The sequence below is a fragment of the Nicotiana tabacum genome, chromosome 22 (assembly GCF_000715075.1).
Source record: "Nicotiana tabacum cultivar K326 chromosome 22, ASM71507v2, whole genome shotgun sequence".
Classification (NCBI taxonomy): Eukaryota; Viridiplantae; Streptophyta; class Magnoliopsida; order Solanales; family Solanaceae; genus Nicotiana; species Nicotiana tabacum.
The window spans coordinates 84,782,970-84,806,798 of NC_134101.1; the positions used below are offsets into that span (position 1 = coordinate 84,782,970).

The 23,829-nt window shown below is 36.1% G+C and overlaps 2 protein-coding genes across 2 annotated transcripts; both read right to left on the reverse strand.

The window, feature by feature from the left end:
• Positions 1-2,498: 2,498 nt before the first annotated feature.
• Positions 2,499-4,244, reverse strand: LOC107804817 (uncharacterized). Its single transcript, XM_016628753.2, has 2 exons — positions 3,822-4,244; positions 2,499-3,576 (listed from the first exon to the last, which is right to left on the reverse strand). The coding sequence occupies exons 1-2, from the start codon at positions 3,991-3,993 to the stop codon at positions 2,798-2,800; spliced, it is 951 nt and encodes a 316-aa protein (XP_016484239.1). The 5' UTR covers positions 3,994-4,244; the 3' UTR covers positions 2,499-2,797.
• Positions 4,245-5,067: 823 nt separating this feature from the next.
• LOC107779176 (AUGMIN subunit 5) lies at positions 5,068-23,623 on the reverse strand. The gene is made up of 10 exons (XM_075244421.1): positions 22,699-23,623; positions 21,438-21,977; positions 20,511-20,652; positions 19,967-20,143; positions 19,364-19,573; positions 17,892-18,077; positions 10,770-10,929; positions 6,941-7,136; positions 6,591-6,726; positions 5,068-5,846 (listed from the first exon to the last, which is right to left on the reverse strand). The coding sequence occupies exons 1-10, from the start codon at positions 23,190-23,192 to the stop codon at positions 5,718-5,720; spliced, it is 2,370 nt and encodes a 789-aa protein (XP_075100522.1). The 5' UTR covers positions 23,193-23,623; the 3' UTR covers positions 5,068-5,717.
• Between the last annotated feature and the right edge of the window lie 206 nt (positions 23,624-23,829).

The window sequence follows — 23,829 nt, forward strand, 5'->3', positions numbered from 1 at the left end:
CTGGCCCTCTTCTAATTAGGTTTGCCTTGGGGATTTTTGTATAATATACGAAATTTAAACTTATTCACCTGATTTAGCTAGGTTTTCTTATTTATTGAAAGTAACTAAATTTTGTTTTACATAATATATACAAATCTGGTTAGAAGCTACAATTTATATACAATTTTTTGTCGTAAAGAATCCGGTCAAAAGCTATACAATTTACATAGAATTTGTGTACAACCTGTATACAATTTTATATATATATATATAGAATGAAGTTAAATTGCATAATTTACGTACATCTTTTATGCAATTATGTTAGTCTTATACATTTTGCATGTCGTTTGTACACCTGGATATATATAATTTATTCATGTCTTTTTTTAGTTTCAGTTTGAAATTTTAATTAAAATCAACTCGAATCTTCACCAAATTCTCTCGAAGTTGAGATAAAAACTCCAAAGAATATTCTTAATCATTTGCAACAACACCCAATCCAAACAAATAAAATTTAATTTTCGAATTTAAAGTTTCGAAACTCTTTAATGGTTGTCAATACAATTTTTAATGGATTAACAGGTTTCTAATTCAATTTGCTCGCTTCTAATTAATACTCTTTAGTTTACTGATTCCAAACAAAAAAAAAAAAAACTAAAAGAAATTAAGGATCTTCCCTCTTTCAGAAGTGATCATTGGTGTTTATTGTTTAACATTTAGAAAAAGAAAAAAGAAAGAGAAAACATAATGAGGGTTAATCAGCGAATTAGAGCGGCAAATACTAGAATGAAGATAGAATTTCAAGCATGAGAGAGGGAAAGAGGGAAAGAGAAAATAGGAAAATTAGAGACTATACATTATTTCGTATATAATAGGTAAATTGTATATCAAATTGCAATTAGGCTAAAACCTCTTTAGTGAGAATAAATAAGTTTCAAATATAGTATAGCTAGATCAAAATTTTGTTGCCCCGGATAGGTTTAATAAGGGGTAAAAGTTGTGTGCCCAGAAGTTTTTTATATCCCGTGCTCGAAATCAAGACTTCTTATTCGTGTTTATGTTCATTTTGTTGCTAGTAGAAGAGGCAAAGAATGAAATACAAAGGCTGGTGGCAATGACTTAACTAGTCACAAACAATGACATTTGGTACTGCGCTGAAAAATGTATCTCCAATCCCTATTAATATTCAATATTAGCAATCTGGAGTATAAAAGAGTGATTGAGGGACTATAAGAGTTCTGCTATTATGGGGAGTACATCTCCTTTCTGTGTTTTCACAACAGAACAAATTCTGATAGATGCTTCTGTGTGATAGCTTATCAGTCTCATCCTTCAGCAAGCTGTATATCCCAATTTTGCATTCAAAACTATCTCTTACCTTTTTTCCAAAACATAATCAATTATATGGACTGCTGATTGTTGAGCACACAATATTAATGATAAATGGTTCTTGGCTGATGAATACGGATACCACTCGTTGCATATGATGTAATGTGATCATGATAGTACGTATAATTCGGTCTTAAAGTTATGTATGTCTTCTTTTTCAACTTTCCACTATCTTGGTGCGACATGAAAGAAGCAGTGACATATATATTGAACAGGGCCAAACGACAAAGCTGGTTTTCGTGTTGCTCCATGAGATTATAGAGTTGATATTAGGCTATAATCATAAGCAAAGTGCAGTAGGCTGAAAAAGTTTACATGTCAAGTGATGGTTTCCAGGACCTAAGATTAGTGTATAAGATTAAACATCTAATTGTTGGAAAGACAATAGGTCATAAGCGATTTGTGAAGAAGATGTCCTCTAAACGTTGGCCTAGAGCTACTAATACCTGCCAATGCTTCTTATACCAAATAGCCTTCTATTCAAGTTCTAGTTCAATGGTAAGAATGACGGTTTACTAGTACAAGTTGTAGGCATTCGTCATCCTCTAAAACTAAGCAGAAAATTTAGGCCATCTTTTAGAAGTCTAGTTAATTCTATCTTCAAATTAACTATTTTAGTGAGTCACCATATGTAGTACTTTATATTACAGAGAAGCAGCTAATTACTCCATCTTGTCCGGTCCAAGTGCAACAAAGGAATTAGGCTGAATACATGGACGGCCCCTTAAAATTGTAACCATTTTTCATTTAGACACCTCAACTGAGGTATTTACCCGAAGGGGAATCTTGGAGCAACAGTGAAGTTGTCTTCGTGTGACCTACAGGTCACGGTTTCGAGCCGTGGAATTAGCCACTAATGCTTGCATTAGGATAGGATGTCTACATCACACCCCCTTGAAGTGCGGCCCTTCCCCGGACCTTGCGTAAACGCGGGATGTCACCGGGCTGCCCTTCAACTGAGGTATTTTACCTATTGAACACCTGAATCTGGGCATTGCCAAGGAATTAGAAACAGAGGAGCTGTTGGGCTTTGGGGGGAGAGTGTAGGCAATATTCTTCACATTCTTATAGAATACAGATATCTTTAATTCTTAAATTCAGTAGATTAGCAGAGTGGTTACTTACTGCAGTCACATGTTAATAGTAGTAGATTTTATTGAAGAACTATTAGATATTATACAATCACTTTGCCATATCCCATCTTATATGCTTTCTAAACAACAAACCTACAAACATGAAGAGGAAGTAACAAGAAAAAGGTCTTTTAGAACGCCAGCTTAATGTTTTTTATTGCTTTATCACCAAGTCTTCAATATATCTCCTTTGTTTCTTTATTCAGCCTTGAACCCAAGGGAATGATTGAGAGTTATACATAGTGTTTGATGTAAACTACTAGCTATTTGCAGGTGTTTTTATATTTGTGTTTGGACTAAGGAGAGTTCTTTTTCTCTGGAGATAAAGTGGTAGCAGGAGGAACTCCAGGGAAGCCAGGTATGGGATGGAATGGGAACGGAGGGAGAGGGAATGTTGGTGGCGGAGGTGGTGGTGGTAATGGAGTTAAACCTGGTATAGGTGTTGTGATAATTGGAGGAAATATTGAAGGTGGAGACATTGGAGGTGAAAGAGGAGTTAAAACTGGTAGAGGTGGTGGAATAAATGGAGGAAATGTTGAAGGTGGAGACGTTGGAGGTGGACGAAAAATTGGTGGAAATAATGGAAGAGGTGGTAGAGGAGGGAGCTCCGGCAGAGGAGGCAATCTTGGAAGAGGTGGAAGCAATCCTTGTTTTATGGTAGTAAAACTTGATGGTGTACCGTGAATTGGTTGAGAAAATGTGGGATCATTAGGAGTTGAAGTTAAAGAATTCTCCAGATATACTTCTTTGTTGTAGGTACTATGGCTACTTGGCTTTTGGTTGCAGAGCTTTGGTTGGTTGACAGGTTTGAAAGTGAAGAATCCATTAGAGAAAATATGTATCCCTTTTTTCCTCGAGCGGAGTTGGAAGGAAGATGAAGTTGCTGGTGATGCCACAGCACAATGTGGCTTGCTGCTGCTGATCAGCTTAACCGAACATCCTTTAATTTGCTTGACATATTTGTCCACCAAGAAAGGAAGGTGTACACTGAATTTTCCATGCTTATTTGTCTTCACTTCCTGGTAAAAACTTGACCTTTTACCTGAATTTGCACATTCTACTGCAACAATAGCTCCTAAAAGCAGAAACATGCATTAAAAGTTTAGAAGTCTCCAAAGAAAGAAAGCATATACTAACAGTGTAAAATAATTTACTCTACGTGAAGGATAACTAGGTACACGTAACTGTCCACAAAAAGTAGGATGAATAACCTGGAAAATAAGGCACGTTACCTACTATGATATGTTAAAGTGTAAAATTCTTTACAATGTATTTACGATAAATATACTATTATAAAAAAAGGTGACAAGGATAATGAACCTGGAATGAAGTGACTAGCCTTTGAAAAATCTTGTAGGTAGCAAGCATCACAGAGCACAGTCCCTATAACAACAGCAGTTAGGTGATGTCTGGAAATAGGCCTAGCCTGTGAAACTGAAAGGTTAAGTAAGTGGAGTATAATCCAAAACCAAGATATTCTCTTGTTTATCATCTTTTAGATTGTACAAAGCTGTAGCTTTTCAAGAGCACAAAAATGAAGACTTCAACTCTCATGAGTCATTGCTTGGCTACCTAGCTAGTAATAAGATTATATACTGGGGATGTTGTTGGTGTGGGAGATTTATACAGTAGAATATGGACAGTTAAAACATAATTTGATAATGGATGTTTGCCCAAATCCTCTTTATCTGCTCATGCAAAACTTGTGAAGTGCAAAGTTGCAATAGTAGTTTCACCTTGCTGCCACCAAACAAAGACAAGAATACAGATTGGAATTATGTCAACTTGCTTCACTTTATCTTTTTTCTTGTCATTTTTAATTTAATGAGTTTGCTTCTTTCTTTCTTTTTCAGTTGGTAAAGAATGAGAATTACCAAGAGAAGACAGTGGGTCCTTGTTGGTTCACGAGACCTCTGTAGGACTTACAAAATTCTTGATATTATGAAATTATGATACGGTTGGTCCAATTTGTTTGTACACAGGCATTTGCGGATTCAGGATTTAAATTCTGACTTTTAAGATTTTATATTAAACCCAATATATTTTTGAAGTTTCATATTTAATATTTGTTATAATTTTATTGAATTTTTATACATAAATTTATGTTCACGTCGAAAATACTAGGTTCAAATGAACTCGGTACTGTAAGGATGGATCCGCCCCTGCACAAGGGGGCGCTACATGGTTCGAAGGAGTTCAATTGATCCTTTCGTCCAAAAACTATATTATACATAATAGAATAGACCTACAAAATAGTATGGGTTTCGGTTATCCAACTTTTAAGCTGGTAGAGGCCACGAGATTGTTGCTTATTTGTATTTTTACAGTTAGGAAATTTACCCCTATCTAAACTGAAAATAAAAAAAGAATTCCCCGCAAGTCTGGTTCTGCATTCATGTGAAATCCTTTAAGCTTCTTAGAACCAATAACAGTTATTGTGGTAGATGTCGCAAAATCAGGCAAAATTAAGTACTCATCTATATCTATATCTATATCTATCTTCCAATACAATTATAAAAATACAAAACTCGAAAGCTAAATGTAGAGACTTTTAACCCTTCGAAAATATATTCCATGTTGGACAACGTTATCATTGCAATTAGTATGTCTGCCCATCATTCGACTAATAGATACACTTCAAACTTCAAAATCTGCAGCTTCTATCTTATAATTTGGTTCAGTTACCAAATTCTTTAAGAAACGTACCACTACTAAGCCATACAAGGAAGAAAACTAAAATCTAAACCAAGCATAGAAGCTTGAATGATTTGTCTCATCAATCAGAACGTGTTACAGGAAAATATAACGAGGCTCAAATACTGTAACATGCTGACCACCTACTTTATAACTAGGTCCTTGAGATTTCCATACGTAAGCTGTTCTTTCTTTTCTTTTTCAAAATAACACAAGAATTTCTGTACAAAATGAGAAATGCAACAAGATATTGCACTCGACCTACATTTCAACCTCGAACAAATTCCCCCCCCCCCCTCTCCGGGACTAGTGTTGGCTCAAAATTTCTTACAGTCCCTAGGTCTAGGTTGAAGTCTCAATTGTTCTTCAACAACTGCCGCCTAGGTTTGCAGGTGACCTGCTTTGTCGCTGCTGCTGCAAGAAACATCGACAAATACCAAAACCCCAAGAAGTTGCAGAGAACTAGCAAGCGAGAAAAGGAAAATTTACAGACATTGTGTAACAGCTGCTAAAAAATCGAATTCAACGAAGTTGCTGATCATGAAATGCCTTAAGCTGCTTCACATCATTACACCATGCAGCAACATTTTGTCCATCAACAGTAACCCAGTCAACTACAGTCGATGCTGGTTGTTCCCACCATTCATCTACCTGTAAAAGATTCCACAATATCACATTTCATAAAAAGTAAACTTCCCAGAACAGAACAAAGATGAGTATGTGAGAAAGGAAATAAAAAAAAAGACATAACAGCATCATCAAGATATCTTGGTTAAAGAGCTTGAATTCCTTTTTTCTCCGAAGTTAGACCCTTATTTTTGCTTTCCCCCTTTTTGAATTAACAAAACTGAAGCATGAAGAATTGGCTTTCTGCCAACACCAAACAAATTCAAAACACAATCTTTGGATCAATTAAGGTAACTCAATTGTTTCCCACATATGGGTACTTGGCACTTCACATGAAGTACTTTCTGTTCATGCAATCATGCAGAAAGATCTTGGAAATTCATCCACGGAGGGTCAATCTAGCATACATGTAAAGATTTCATTTGGCTGACATGAAATGATAAATATCAAAGAAAATGATTTACAAAATACACTTAATTAAATAAAATATAGTCTTTTCTTCATTAAAAAAAGTAAGTCTTTTGTGGCGTGTCCTACATTCTTTTTGGACACTCTCACGGACCATGTCTGTATCTGGATAGATAATTGACAGCATGTAATACAAGATGGTTATTGACACAGCCCATCTCAAAGTATTAAATAGATTGAACATATAAGACCGAAAGAAATGTGTAATTCCATCATTTTATCCAACTAAGTTCTAAGATACCTATAAGATGTTACTTCAACAAACTGGTAAACAAATACATAGCGACAAAAATTACTCACCAGGCCCCGAACATACTTGCATTCCTCGTCAAGGCAGTGTTTAGCATTATCAATAGCTACATCCAATTCATGTAGCCAATTCTCAGTCGCTGTCTTCTCTTGGTCAGCAGCCAGATTTAAGCAGTAGTTTGTCGTCCTACAAAGCACAGGTAATAAAACCAATCAACCTATATTGGTCAAGCCAAATGTCCAACAATGAAATACAATATTCCAGGCACTAGAGTTCAATCTTTTGTAAAGGCACCTGGTTTCTGGTTTGAATAAGCATTAAAAAAACTTGTGCATTGCAAATAAGCAAGGATTCGACAAAGAAAACAAAAGGAAAAATTGATGCATGACCTTTGCCGCACCTTTCATACTCATTTTGTGCCTTGTAAGCATGATCTAATAACGCACGACCACTTTCAACAAGATCTCGTCGTGTGTGAACCAAGTTGATTGCCTTTTCCAAGTCTTCCAATATAGAAGCTTCAGAACAACAAAGCTTCATACAAAATCCCAAAGATTCTATAACTGCTGCTAAGCCGGCATCTGAGCCATCCAAACCTAAAAAAAAGAAAAGAAAAAAAGATGTACATACAATAATCACTACGTGTAAAAAGTATGACATCAAGGAATGCAAAGCCAAGTTCAAAAGACAATGCCTGAATATAAAATCCAAGAAAGTCGTGGTATGGAGTATCTAAAGTTCAATAAAAGCAATTGTGTCTAACAGATCTAGTACATATTACAAAAACAACATAACAAGCTAACAATGAGCTGAAGAGACTCATTCATATAGGTTTTATTCAGATTGATTACTCATGGTTTAGGTCATCTCTTGTGATTTTGTTATGGGATAGAGTAATCACAAGCACGCCGTATACTTATATGGGTTTGAGGTGATTTATATTGCCTTAATTGTTGAAGGTTTTGCAAATTATCACATCCTTCCTGGTTGCTGATGTTTCTCCTTGCTGGTTATATTTTCATGTTGGGCATTGATAGAAGCTCAGATGTCCAGGTATCCAATCAGGTAGAATTTCCCTTACTGTTTCTAACACTCAGATGGCCCTGGTGGTTAAATTTTTGGTCCAATTAGGCACCTAGAATTGAAAACTATATCCATCTTATAGTTGCTCAAGACCTGCTAGCTGCACCAGAAACTATAGGCCCATAGCTGTTCTAACCAAGCCAGACAAGTTGGCAGACTCAACACTTCGACTAACGACACTGAAATATCTTTTCCATCTAAAACACTTCAACGGTATGATATACAGTTAGATTTAAACACAATCAACAAAAATAACTTCCAAAAGAATATTAGTCTAAAGATCCAAGAACTGGGAACAAGAGGTTGTATTCATGGGAACAAGAGTCACCATCAAGTCAATAATAGCTATGCTATTTTCCAATTGATTTAAGGCTCCACCCGATCCCAAATGCAAATTTTGCTTTCCGGAGATAGTTTTCTTTTTGGAATGCTAGCTAAGCTAATTGTCTTAGTTCCCTTCAATTAAATCAGTAAGCTTCTTCATTGATTCTCTACACCTTCAACAATGAGAATTCAAAAGACGATTCATTTTGCTCTACTTCCTGAGAGATGATTGATCGATAATGATTGTCTAGGCTTCCAGCCACTCTTCTCTTTTTTCCCACTTTACGTTATTATTAGATATTTTCTTAATTTGTGGGGAAATTCAGGGGTCTAAAACTTGTATTCATTCACGGCATGAGTTTAGAATATCTAGATAGTATGCAAAATAAGTACATATTCATTGCATCTGATTATTGAAGAATAAGTTATTTTTCCGGATTTTGGCACCACTGGAGCTAAAAGAACTACTTTTATAGAAGATTTTATAGTTCCTTAACTCAAACATTGAACAACCTATAAATGAGAGATATTATCTTTTAGTACTCACTCTGCCACTCGTCATCTTCATTCTTCAGCCTAATCTTCACAAGAATAAAGAGAAATCTCAACTCCCTAACAACCAAAAGAGACAACAGCTCCTCTCCCTTGTACACCCTTATTCTCTCCTCTACAAATGGTTTCTTCGTATCCACAGTTGAGACTAAATATATTTCAGTAATTATGGGTGTGCCCACTCTAACTACACACTTCAACATAGTATCAAAGCAGGCAAGAGGTCCTAGGTTCGAGCCTCAGTCACCCATTATAAAAAAGAATTTCTACGTGTTTGGCCCATAAATAAAAAGATCAGGCCTACACGTGAGGGGTCATGTTGAGATTTAATATAATTAAGTAATTTAGATGAGATGGTCACACACTTCAATACCTTTTATGCCAATTTTCATCATTATTCATATCACTGTATGAATAATGAGAGAAGCACACACTGAGGATAAAATGAGATGCAAGTAGCACACATTGAGGATAAAATGAGAGAAGGTCGCTTGAGATGGTTCAGTCATGTCCTACATCGACCTACAGATACATCAATACATAGGTGTGAAACTATAGTGACGAACTAAGTTGCTCGGACTGGGGTGCAGGTGTCCGATACGGATGCAGGTCTAGAGGTTGGATCCATCATGATCTAAATTTTAAGTTTCGGGGGCAAGGATACAGGTGCAAGGATTAAAAAGATGGGTTGGATGGCTTACATGGAAGGAAGTCATCTCGAAAGACCTACAAATTCTTGGAATCAATGCAGGCTTAGCTAAAGATAGGGCACAATAGAAAAGAAAGATCCATACAGGTAATACCTACTAGTTGGGAATAGGTTTTAGACTTGGTAGAGGACTTTCAATAGTATTGTTATACTATTTCTTGGAATCAACGCAAACTTAGCTAAAAATAAGGCGCAATGGAAGAGAAAGATCCATACAGGTACTACCTACTAGTTGGGAATAGGTTTTAGACTTGGTAGAGAACTTTCGTTTGCTCAGCGTTCAACCAAATACTAAAGTTGAAGATAAGGTAAATTGTATTAATCAAAAGGGAGAGAACTCCCGTATACAGAAAGTATACCAAAAAGTAGAGAATTTACATCAGAACATGATTCTCTACAAAAGACGCTCAATCTTCTATACAAGTAGGGGCTATATGAGTGCATCAAAAAGCGATCAAAGATAAAAGACTATTCTTAAGATGTGAAAAAGGTGACTCAATCCCCTCAAAAGCTCTCCTATTTCTCTTCCCCCAAACTATCCACATGAGAGCTAACGGGGCGAACTTACACGCCTTTTGCTTTCTTCTTCTACGGAAACCGGCCCAGCTATATAATATTTCCTTTACAGTGCTTGGCATCACCCATTGAACACCAAAAAGATTCAGGATTTCCCTCTACAAAGCCGAGGACACAAGGCAGTGCAACAACTTTCGCAGATTTTCAGCAGTCAAAATCACTCCCCTCGCCGCTAGCCATGCAAAAAAGCACACCTTCGTGGGCGCCTAAGGAATCCAGATCGAGGATTATGGAAAAGTGGTCTCTTCTCTCACCAACATGCTCTGGACTTTTCACAGTGAACAAACCATCGCCACGCAAACCCCATATCCAAGAATCACAAGATGGGGGGCCTGTCTTGCCCATATAGCAGTGTCAACAAATCTTGGAGCTCCGCAATCTCTCAATCTTGCATGTTCCTTCTAAAATAGAGGTCCCATACTACCCCCCCTCCATGCTCCTTACGGATCTGTTGGACCATCAATTCCTTCTGGTTTGAAACTCTGAAGACGTGAGGGAAGGAGACTTTTTAACTTTCACTTTTACTTTATATATTGGTAATGAATGCCGCTGCAAATCAGTAGGCACTCTATCAGCTGAAAACATGAGCAATCAACCATTTTCCAGCAAATCTGGAGGAATAACAGATCATGTTTGCGTCAACATCTTCTTCTTTGGCACTTTCTTGTGGCTCTATCCCACAATTTTTAGATGTACTCTCAACACAAATACTCTATCAGGGGTCACATTCTTGTCAAACCAAAGGGGCTATGGTGCCACATGTCTCAGTGGACAATAATCTATGTTTCTAAGTTCCAGGTCCAGATAAACAACATCTCAGATCAAAAGACCTTATTCTTAAACAAGTCCTTTTATGCATTTTAATAATGGCTATTGCTAAATAATAGTGGTGAAAACTATTCTAGAAGTTGGAGAAAAATAAAACTGGCTACCTAACATCTGATTCAAGCGATAATAATACATTGAAATGAAGAAGAAAACTCACCTGCAGGATATTGTAGAGCAGCAGAAATACGGCATATAGATGGAATTGCAGACGGGTCTCTGGCACCAGCCCTAGCCGTCAACATAGCAGCATTCTTTTCAGCAGCAGCAACAGCTTCTGGTCCAGTAGATCCACTAACACCCATAGATTCCAATAGAGCCTATTTAGCATGAAACAACACACCATAAGGGAGACGACGCAAGTGTAAACTGCAAAAGGTACTAAGACGATAATGTAAAACAGAATAGCAACTAATAATTATCAGTCAGTCATTTTGTTTGCCAACTTTTAAATTATCATTTTAGGTAAGACCACCATCTCTCTGTCTTCCATCTTTTAGCTTATCTTAACCTTCCACAGAAGAAAAAATAAATAAATAATCCTTCAGTTTCTTTTGTGTGTTTGGCAGGGAGATGGAGGATATACTTAGTTATTACCAGGTGAATACATTCTAGCCGGCAACAAAACTGAGAAGCTTATATATACAGGCTCATATATATTCGCGCGCGTGTGTATATATAACTTATCAGAAGAGAAAGAAAAAAGCCATATATCTCTATACATATATACACATATTTTTATGAATATATATATCATAGCGTCGTACAAGATGCCTCTAATACATAAATATCTTGACCATTTGCTTATGGTAAGAGTTTTCATCATAAAATATGTCACGATAAATAAATACCGAGGTCAATCCTGAGAAAATGAAAAATCCCTTCATACAACTATTAAAGTTTTTGCACTTAACTTAAACACTATAGTTCAGGTAAAAGCAGGTTTTGAGCTCCGTCTCGCTTAAGTTGCGCTTTACTTCAGGAGTTAAGGTGCTATGATGTGTGCCTCATCACCTATGGACTATGTCTTTCAAAGCACAGTACTAGAGAATAAATATAGTTGATAAACTGATACATTAATCGTTAAAAACGTTAGGAAAGTATTTTTATTGATTAGGAATAATAAATCAAACTTGCTATAAGAAAATTACCTCTGAAAAAACATAAAGCTACATCTTGTGATAGAAATAGAAAAAAATTTAATTGCTTTTAAACTTGATTGATATGATTTTTACTTCATTCAAATAGTTATTGACAATGGAGGAGGAGCTATGTGAACGCTAATGGTACTATAAATTAAACTTGATAAAATGGTCTTCCCTGTGATTCTTGTCTTCAAAATTCAAGGCCACATTAGCTTCTCCTCCATTTGTCAAATAGTTATTCCCGAATATTGTGTTCAGTAATGCGGTGTGGAAAAGGGAAAAGAAAAGGAAGAAGTTTTCCTCCAATGTATTTTAAAACATATATACAGATAACATCTCGACATTAATAACATGGATTGCTATGCACCTACATGTGTGTGTGATTACAACTTTGTTAAAGAAAACCTGAGAGAAGTGAGGTTTGGATATGGGTGTCTAACGGGCCGGGTCAGCCCGGTTTCGAGCCGGCCCAAACCGGTTAAAACCGGAACCGGTACAAGGGGGCCGGGTGGGGTAAGGAGGGTTGGTCCGTTTACGTTGGGGCTACCGGTTAACCGGCCTGGTCAAACCTGGGCAACGGTTTTTACTGTAGAATCGGTTAACTGGACCGGACCGGCCCAGACTGGTATAACGGCTGCCTAATTTTTTATTTTTTTATAGTGGGGCCTTTTTCTGACCATTGGCAACGGTCTTCTGGCCTTGGAGCCGTTGCCCAATGGCAGATTTGCACAAATAGCCCATTTTTGGGCTTTTTAAAAAAAACATAAACACTTTTTGTAATTACCTAATTAGCTCTTTGAAAAACTATAAATACATCCCCCCTCTTCTTCATTTCTTCACTCATCTCTCATTTCTCAAACTCATATTCACAATTATCATTCTCTCATTCTTCACCTAAAGTGCAATTAAGTATTTGGCTCTCATTTTTTTTGGAATTTCATTTATTGTATTATTTAATATTTGAAGTTTGAAGTTTGAACAATTGACGTTTCTTCGTGGTAATATTGGAGTTGTGAAATCATCAAGTGTTCAATTTATTACCGAATTCGGTGCACTCCCTCCAACTCTTTCTCTTATTTACTATTTTATTTACATATTTAATTTTTGCTAGTAGTTAAATTTTCACAATATGTTTAATGCTGCAAAAAGAGTTTGTAATAAGGTTACTCATCGGGGAAATAAAAAAAGAGGTAGTACTTCTGCTTCAGCATCTGGTAGTAATTTAAATGACTCTATACATATTCCTGAAACATTAACTGATAGTAATATAGATTATCAACAATTACAGGAAAATTTCGGTATAAAAGATAATGAATTAGAAATGGAAGATCAGATACCACTTACACCTAGTAGTGTTGGAGCTGGTAGCAGGGGTGGTGGTGATGGTGCTAGTAGTAGACCACCTGTGGCCCCGACTACTAATCGGAGAAAAAGAAGTAAGGTTTGGAAATTTTTTGACGAAATAGAAGGTACTGATAGAGTTAAATGCAAACTTTGTAATAATACTTTTAAACATAAGACTGGAGGACAATTAGGGGGACCGGGACACTTAGTAAACATATGAGAATTGAGCATCCTATAGAATGGGGCTCTGATGGAGATGAAAATCAAGCAACTCTAAACCCTACTACTGGAGGACTTATGAAATATAATAAAATGAAGGATTGTGAGGAGTTAGCAAAAATGATTGCTTTGGGTTGTCTACCTTTTTCTTTTGCTTCTTCATCATATCTTATTATGTATATTCAAAGGATTTATAATCCTTCATTAAAAGGTATCCCTAGAAGTACTTGTAGATCTGATATCTTTAGACTTCATCGACAATATCAAACATACATACGTTATTTGTTTAGCCACCTTCCTTGTAGAGTTTCTCTAACTTCTGATATTGGCCATGCTGTTAATGGAAATGATTATTTGACAATTACACGTCATTGGATAGATAATAATTATTGTATGCAAAAACGTATTATCGATTTAAATATGATGAAGATCAGAGTGATACTGCTGTGTTTATAAGTACTACTATTTGTTAAGCTGAATTTTATAATCTCAAACAAAAAGTATTGTGTATGTCTTTTGATAATGCTTCTAGCAATAATGCCGCAATTTCAATATTAAAATTGCATTTACAACCACCACTTGACGAAATTTTTCATGTTAGGTGTGCATGTCATGTTTATAATTTAATTGTTAAAAGTGGTCTTGATTTATTTTCAACTGAGATTACTCATGTTAGAAGAGAAGCTGGTGTTATTCAAGGAAATAATAGACAATCTAGAATTAGGGAATTTAAGAATAAGTATACCGAGCATAACCTTAAACCCAGATTCATACCAGACGAAATTGTTACCAGATGGAATTATACATATATATTTTCAAAATGTTGCTACAAATATAGATGCCCAATAACTGAAGTTGCTAATGTGCATTGTACTGATCCAGACCATATGTTAACAACTACTACTTGGGAGGTCATTAATGGTGTTGTTAAATTTTTACATAAATTTTATACAGCTACTGTTGAGTTTTCTAGAGCATATTACCCTACTGTTCCTATGGCTTTAGTACCTATAGCTGAAATTTCTTTTAAACTCTTTGAATTTAAGAAGAAAGAAAAATATAGGGATGTTGTTAAACAAATGCAAGCAAAATTCAAAAAAAATTTCTTTCCAATTTCTCCGATTTACTTAATTGGTGCTGTTTTAAATCCTTCTATTAAGATGTCTGATTGTTACCAATTAATGAATGCTTTATATACTTATATGGAGATTGGACCAACTGAAACCCCAGATATATATGTTTGTATGAACAAGCTACATGATTATTTACAACAATTATATAATTATTATGCAAATATAATTGATGATGATGCTTTTAATGTAGGCAATGTTAATCCCACTATGCACTGTACCACTTCTACTACTATGGATGATGATGAAGGCCTTGATAGTTTTAATATTTTTTCTACATTTTCTAACACTCAAACTAGTAGCAGGAACATTGATAAACTTCAATTCTACTTGCAGAAGCAAAAAGAGCCTCACACAAAGGAATTTTCACCATTGGGATGGTGGCATGAGAATGGAAAGCAATTTCCTGTTCTTTCCGCTATGGCTCGGGACGTGCTGAATGTGCCAATTTCAAATGTTGTGTCAGAGAGTCCAAGCAAGACAACAACTTGGAGACACCCGTCACTAATTGGGAAGCAATGCTTTGGAAGTTTTAGTATGTTTCAGAGATTGGATTAGATCGGAACGAAGAAATCAAGGACGTGAAGATGTTAATAGCCCAGAAGACGAGGAACTTGGAGATATATTAACGCATGGTAACCCATCTGAATTTAACACTCCAGAAGAAGGCCAATCAGTTCATATTGATTACGAAGAACTTACTAAGGCAATGCAAAACTTTTGAATTTACTCTTTTTTCGTTAATTTACTTGTAGTTAAATGTAAACCTTTCAATTTGTAAGTTTGAATTTTGAAATAAATGTAGCACTTGCAATTTATAAGTGCAATTTTTTCCCATCTTCATTATATTCTTTATATTTTTACTTTATATTAATATAACTTACAATAGTTATACAAAATACAAAAAAAAAAATTAAAAATTACACTAACCCGGCCCCTTGTACCCGTAACCCGTACGATTCATTTTTTACCCGGATGAACCCGAACCCGTTAAACCCGGTAAGCCCTAACCCGTAACCGGCCCGGTTCCCAACCCGTTCGGTTCCAAAATTTGCCTACCCAGCCCGACCCGGCCCAGCCCACCCGTTAGACACCCTTACAGGAGGAAGACTTACATACACTGTTAGTGTTAGTATTCTCATGACCGTTGGGGTATCCTCTAAATTTAGAAGAGTTGTTACTATTGAATTACCTAAAAGCATGTGAAACTGGACTCTTTGAAAGTAGAAGAAATAAAGGGGATATAAGAAAGACACTCAAAATTATCAAATGTCAACAACAAATGCAGGAAAAAAGTATTTAGATGCGAAAAGAAACGGAGTCAAAAGCGAATAGTTTGTCACACTAACCTAAAATAACTTAAAGAGAGAGTTCTTAGTAGAGGAATTTCAGAAAAACAAAAAAAGTTGAGTGAATAAATACAAAGTACTTCTCCATGGAAAGAGGAGGAAAAGCAACATGGAGCTGAGGGACCATTAAAACAACAGATAATAGCATGATTGTTTAAATGAGAAGAGATAATAACATCATATGACCAATCAGAGAATAAAGGATAAAGAGGTGCAGATGAAGGAAAAAGGGATGCAGATGAAGGAAAAGGGGTGCAAAGCAAGAAAACAACCAAATTCAGATTTCAAGAAAGGAGCTTTCCAGCATTATATTAGATGTCGAATCAACCCTACCTTTAGGTTCCCAATCAGTTAATGACAAATATATAGCAGCATTTGTCAATATTTAAGAAGACTACCAAAAATATGCAAGCGCTTCAAAGCCCTTACATTAGGAGGGCCCTTCAAGAAGGCAGAGATGCAAGTGCATCTAGCATAAACTGGAGAATGGTAGATAAAAAACCCTGATGGACAGAAAAGATATTAGAGCAGGCAAGGGTCCTGAGTTCGAGTCTCATTGTTACTTTTTTTTTTTTGTGAAATGGTAAAGGTATTATTAATAAAGTTACCAAGATGGTACAAATAAAGCACAGGACTCCAGAAAGACTAGAAGATATAGTACTATAACACAAAAGCAACTACATCCTTCCTACTATCTGATCTAAGAAATCCATATATTGATCCATACTTCCAATATACCTACTATTACACTAGAAAAAAAGATTATGGAAACACTTATTCTTAATTTTAGAAATAAGAATTAAATAAATACTGCTACATTTATTTTTTTTAAAAATCATGTAATTCGCCCATGGAGAAAAAAAATCAAGCATGCACGTGACGAGACATGTTAAAGACATAACTAAATAAATAAAGAATGCTCGGCCAAACAACTTAATTTTTAGATGAAATGACACCTATGTTGCGCGGACTCTTCAAATTTCCTGCCATACCCGTGTCGACACGACATTCATGTGGGTTCCACATCGGATATTATGGTCAACCGATTTTGGGTACTTTGACCAAAGCTACAGAAAAATTCAAGATAAAATACATATTGACTTCCAACATCAAAACAAAAGCTAGGGTAAATTTGAAGCGGGTATGCCGCTATTGGGGAAGGCCTTTAGATGGATCCAGCAACTCTTGCTTCTTCTTTTTTTTCTTTTTTAAGGGAGAGAAGCAGAGAGCTTCAAAGAGGGACTTGCAGAAGACAGGCATTCGACGAGAGATACTAAAAAATATTGTACCCCATTTGTTCTCCATTATAAGCAAATCAATATAGTGAAAGCTTGACGTGTTTGCTAGATCTTCAAGAGTTTTATCTCCCTATAATTTGGTTCATTCTAGTTAGCATTCTTCCGTGTTGAGAAATTTTGTGAATGAACGGCAGAATTATTGGTTGCACTCCACGGTCCACAACCGACAAGTAAGTTTTTCACAAAATATTTCTCATAATTTAGGAAATTTTTATAAATTTATTTTTAGAATTTTAAATTATTTTTTGCCAAATCCCTGCACTCGTATCCGTATCTGGATCCCGTATCCCCGAATCTTAAAATTTAGATTATGAAGGATCTGACCTCTAGATCCGCACCCGGATAGGATGACACACCCGTCAACACCTCTAAAAGCATGCTTATCTACATTTATTCACTTAGTTCAAAAGGACTCCCTTGGTCCAAATTGATTGTTCCATAACATGTGGTATTAGTGTTTTTTGGGGAAATATGTGGGCGCAAAATTTACTTTTCAGCTTACAACACAACATAGATCCTACCAGCAAACAATCAAGAAGAGCATTATAAATCTGATTTGAAACCTAGCAGACTAGTCACTTTGCTAATTCTTCATTCATAATTTGCACTGTCTCCAAAATATTAAAAAATAAGCAATTAGAAGTAAATAATTAGTAACTGAAGTAGCACAGATTCTATTAGCATACAATTAAAAAGTTGATTTCACAAATCCTCCTTAAACCTAGCAGCGTCAATGATTCTTTTAAATTTCTTTAAACCGTCTTTATTAGATATGTGGATTAGTGAAATCTACAAACCTGAGGTGTTGATGGAAGCATGTAAAGTGTATTATCAGGAGTTTGATAAAATGCTGAAACCTCTTGCTCAATAAGATCTTTTGCACAGTTTGATAAATCTACGAGCACAGTGCAAGCAGGAATTATAGAACTTGATGAATAATCCCTTGCAGCTGATGGCTGCTGACTCCAAAATGCTGCAGCATCCTACATAGCAACAGGGAAAATTTTATGCAATCAAACAACTAATAAATTTCTCCTAACTAGCTCAGGATTGAGGCTTAGTTGTTGTTGTCACTGTAGTTGTAATCCCTTAAAAAATTTACTAGATTCTCCAGCATAAAAGCATAAATATGTCAGTGGAACATCTAATTTATTAACAAATTGGAAAATCTTCAGTGAAGACACACTGAGATGCATATATATCGGAATGGGCATCAAGTTGCACATCAATGTACATATAACCTACTACTTCCACCCAATTTTGTTTAACCAAATGCTGTCCAATAATTTATCCAGTAAACCTTTCAAACTAGGTCGTCAAACAATGCATATGTTAAAACTTCAGTGTTCTAACAGGTACCACATTTTTTTGCACCTTTGTACAAATCTATAAAAGTCTAAGACGTAAGACATTTCTCATGCCTTATCCTATATTCACTCATTTCTCAAACATAAAATGGGACAGAACTAGTACATTAGACAAGGTTGGGCTGCTGAAGCCATATTAATTATGCCAATAACTTCATCATATGGTCCCTTTGCTTCAATCTTTATGACACTCTTCGATTTAGGGATGTCCCAGAATATTACACAATCCCATACCTATACAACTTTTAAGATTCAAATTCATTATACAATTCGTTCAGCTTTTCAACCATACTTTAGTGTTTTCTTCAACTATTGACAATATAAAAAGGTAAATCAAATACTTTTACTTGTAACTCATCCAGCAACCTCTTCTTGGTGTTTTTATTATATATAATATGCCACTCTTTACCGACTAAAAAAATAAAATAATAATAATAATAAAGAGGTAAGTCAAATTAACATCTCAGACTCTGACCAGTCAAATGTTTGTTGTTATATATAGAATAGAATTGAGGGAGTACTAGATAATGACCATTTTGGTAAATGATCAACATAATTGTAAGCCATGGGAAATTTCACTTTTAGTTTCCAACAAAAGTATTTAGACTATGTGCAAGGCTACATTTGATCATATAGTAAACTCAAACATATTTAAGGAGTCCCATTGCACGAGTATCTGATTTAATGGTCAAAGCAATTCAAGTTAGTTGTTCCAAGTTCCAACACATTGCTTAAGGTACACATGCACTAAGTTGGAAAGTAATAGTGTCTCATATCTTCAGACCGCAATCACATGCAACCCCCCCCCGCCCTCCCTCCAAAAAAGGAAATAAAAATGTTAAAACAGAAGGCTGGTGTAGTGACATATCGCACCGCATAGATGGACATAAGTTCAGTCGTACCATGCTTGCCTTCAGTAGGGCACTATAAATAGATTCAAGCTCTGATCGCCGAGCATCAAATTCTTCGATCTTCTTCCATTTCTTTCTCAAAGAATCTTCAGCTTCTTTTCTCTCCGCGCACAATGTATTTAAACGTTGTATTTCAGACATTAGAGTGTTCACGCTAGCTCTTAATCCAGCTGCTTCTCTTTCCTTTGTCCAGACCTCCAGCTACAAAAGGAAGAAAAAAATTGCAAGGACATCCCACGTGTACAAAATCAATAAATAGGTTTCATACAAGTAACCGGGCTTGTGCTAGAGAAGATTATAAGATTACACGCAAGACCAGCATGTTTGAAACTACCAAGAGAAAGCAGACAAACCAAAGGAAAGTAAAGCACTATTCAACACCTTTAAAAATACAATATATTCAATATTTACATCTCTAAACTTAATCAGAAGAAGTACGATAACCCTTATAATAATAACACTATTCAATCAATAGTTGCCCACGCACAACTTCAGAATGTTCTTCAAAGAAACCAAGAAAGGTGTCGCATCCCACTTTACCACAGGTCCACAGCCTATGCAGTATTTTTAAGTTTTATAAGAGAGAAGTCAAACCTCAAGTTGTCTGAGGCTGCTCATACTCTTTGATGTTCCACCAATTACTAGTGAGTGTGAAGAGATTGCATCACCAGTTCCTTGCAGACGCTTTAAAAGCTGTTGACTCATATTTCTTGCTTCTGCGGCTTTATTCAATGCATCTTCGGTAGCCATGAATTGCTGAACATGTGCTTTCTGCATAGGACAACAAATCAGACAGTTTAGAAAATATACCAAAATAAACAGATTTTCTGCATATAAAAATGAAAGGTCTTAGTTCTTACAACCGTAAAAACAAGTGTATATCTAACAATGAACTCACAGCATCCATGTCAGGTTAAAAATTGGGAAGGAAGTATAACAGATGGGAAACACTCAACTAATAATCAAGTCAAATTGGAAACCCAATTCAGGTCAAAGGGAGCAACAGTTTACGAAGAGCTCCAAAAGGATTTCAAGAAACAAAAAAAAATAAGGCAATCTATTAAAAAAGCCTAAGGAACTTCGCAAAGTAAAAACTTGAAGGTGGCAAATAATTATACGCGATGACATAAAAAAGGACCTGTCTCTCAAGAAGTTGATTTTGAGTCCCTCTTGAAGACGCATCACCTCCAATTTTGCCATTTCCATAAAGCTGATACTGTAAAGGTGACGTTACATCAGGAGAAGAAGCATCCATTACTCTGTCATTCTCGTACTTGTACCTGATTTGAAGTTAAATATTGATAACAATGAATAGGTACATCATCATACCACAATTATCATAAACTGGCTTCAAGCAGATACACCTTACCACAAAATCAAGCGGAACCAAAGAACTCTATCCCTTTCAAATCGGTGGCCTTGTCAGAAATTACATGTTTTATTAAACAGATAATTTGAATTAGTTTACCTTTTCATTCCATCAATCAACTCTCAAATAATTGGGTCAGCTATATCAATCTTCTGTATGCATTCCACTCTCATGTCCATTTCATTCTAATACTGAATGGTTTATCTTGTAAGGCAAGTCAGAGATTCTTTAAACCAGATTTTCGAAATCTTGCAATTAACCCCAGACGGGTATAAAAGTGCCTAACCAGAATAAAAGGACTCCCAACACCGAACTTAATATAAGCGTCACAGCAACTAAGTATAGTTCTAACTAGTTTGCATCGACTATAATTGGTATGACACTTATCTCTGATTAATTTACCTTTTGATATATTAAAATATGAGGAAGTGCAACAGTTGATCAATTGAATTTTTGGTCATACATAATTAAAGTCAGAAGTTTCCACACACTAAAATGAACATATATTTCCCATAAAAGTAAATTTACCAAATCAGGTAACTGCAAAAAGAAACAAGAAAACAGGAAAATAGGAGTTATAGTAGTTTTCAGTTGCTCATTCAAATAATCACAGCAAAGAACAATCAGAATCCAAGGTAGACGTAATTCCACTCATAAATGAAGATTTTAAAGCTATTTCTAAGAAGATCAGATTACCTTAGAATCTCTGCATCAGCTCTAACATCAACTTTCTCTATTTCTCGAGTAATCGAAGTCTTCAGCTTTTGAGCATATGCAGTGATTGCCTGTAGCAACTGAGGAGGACTTTTCAGGCAACTTACAATTGCATCTCTTACTTCATCGGGCAAATCACCATCAAGGTCAATACCTAACTTGGCAGCTTGTAACAGAGAATTCATATGGATTCCACTTCCTTCATAAGCAGGAAAAGAGTTGTGAATCTTTTCAGCCATCTGCATAGCAAGAGACTCGCATGCCTTCCTGATATTTCTTTCCCATGTTGTTTCAATGAGAATGACATCCTCTGCACTTTTGGCTCCTTTAAAAGTTGAATAAACAGATTCTTTCTCATTTGCATGAAAAGTAGTAATCACCTCCGCAGAAGAATCAACACTAGACCGCTTAACATTCCTTGCTTGGCTAACATAATAACTTAGACGTTTATGGTACTCCGAAAATATTTTTGCAGCTTCATCACACTGTTGGTCATAAGCCTCCAGCATTACTTGTTTATGTCTGCACTTAAAAAGTATCAATATCAGCTATACTTAATGCCACCAGTGCTAACCAGTCTGGAAACAGGTTCTTGTTGCTTATGGACAGAAAATGGGCAAGTTTAACAATGACCAAAATAATCCAACCCGTCCCATCCCTACCTTCAGAGAGTCAGTAGTAATAGTCACAAGGTTAACTCGATTTCATATTATCAAAGTGAATCCAAAAATTTAGAGTAAATGAACTTGGAGTTGGTATAGTCGATTATATATACATATTCCTCGGCTTGATGATCAATGAAGTGAGAGGAACAATTATGTCTCAAGTTCAAATCCCGGCGGTGGCAAAAAAGGTGATTTCTTCTCATTCGCCTAAGCCTTGATGGGCAGATATACCCACTATCTATACTGGTGGGAGGTAGCAGGTACCCGGTAATAGTCGAGGTGGACACAAGCTAGACTTATTATATAAAAACACACACACACACACACACACATTTCCTTACTTCTTCTTTTTTGGGTATATGGATACATGGTCCGAGCAGAATGTAATGGATTCAATTAACTGCTAGAAAAGCTAGATTTGCCTTTTGCATATTACACTTTAAGATGAGGCATCGACGCAAGACTTTCTTCTATAAATAAGCTCATCACTGGAATCAAAATTAAGAACAACACAAAGCTAGTAGTTACTAATAGATGACAAAATAACGTTACAATAAGCTAATTTTCAGAGAGGATACCTATAGTTAGACCTCTCGTCAAGCATGCGCTTACGCTCAGCCTCCTCCCTCGAGACCTCCAACATCCTTGCCTTCAACTCTTTCCTCTGACGCCTCACTATCTGCCTTAGCCTTTCCACCTCTTTCTCCGCCAAGTCTCTCTCCTGCAATGCAAATTCCCTACTATTCTCACCCAAACCATTGTCCCTACCCACTCCCCCTACCTTCTCCTTCTTCTTCCCTTTACTCCTCCCTGAATCAACAGCATTAACATTTTCATCATCTTTTCCGTGCACAAGGATATTGCGGCGGATTTTTTCAACAGTTTTCTCGGATTTCACTCTGTTCAAGAGGAAATTCCAAATCGGTAACATGTTCCCACGGCAAATCTTGCGAAGCGAATCGATGGTGGGCATTGCTGCTTTGCTTGAAGCTGCGTATGAACCTAAAGGTTGGTACCCCATCTCCTTCTGAAGCCATTCCAGTATAGCTTCTGGTTGTACGGACCCTGCCATTATCGGAACTAGGGTTTCCAATTTCCTAAAAAATGCAGCTAAGTTCACTCCAGTAGCGAAAATTCTCAAACTAACGCATAGTTAGTTGATCAATTGATACCCCAAAAACGCGAACTGGTGCAAAATGGGAGTGTTTAAAAAACTAAAACTCGGGGAAGTAAGATGGGAGAAATGAATTTTCATAAAAGATGAACAGATCTGAAGAATGTGATTGCCGGCAGTGGTTAGAGTAGAAGTAGCGTGGCCGTAAGGGATCTGTAGCTTAGTGGGTCACTGGATCCACACTCGTAATGTACAGAATTACGAAATGGACAATTGAAACACAAAGACAAAATAGTGAAAGTTCAAAATATAGAAGGTCCCGCTCGAATCATTACGCGTGCTAAATGCTAATGCTTCACCTTCACTGCCGCCCGGCCCAAACGTTCTACAAGGTATAGTTAGAGTTTTTAGTCAAAACTAGGTAATAAACTCGCGCTTCGCGCTCGATTAAACAATTTTTTTTTTTTTTTGGTGAAATAAGTCAATGTAGAAGAAATAGAATATTATCATATAAAAAATAATAAACTATAATGTAAGCCATACATAAGAAAAATGCTAAATATCAAACATATATGAAAAGGTACATATACAAAAA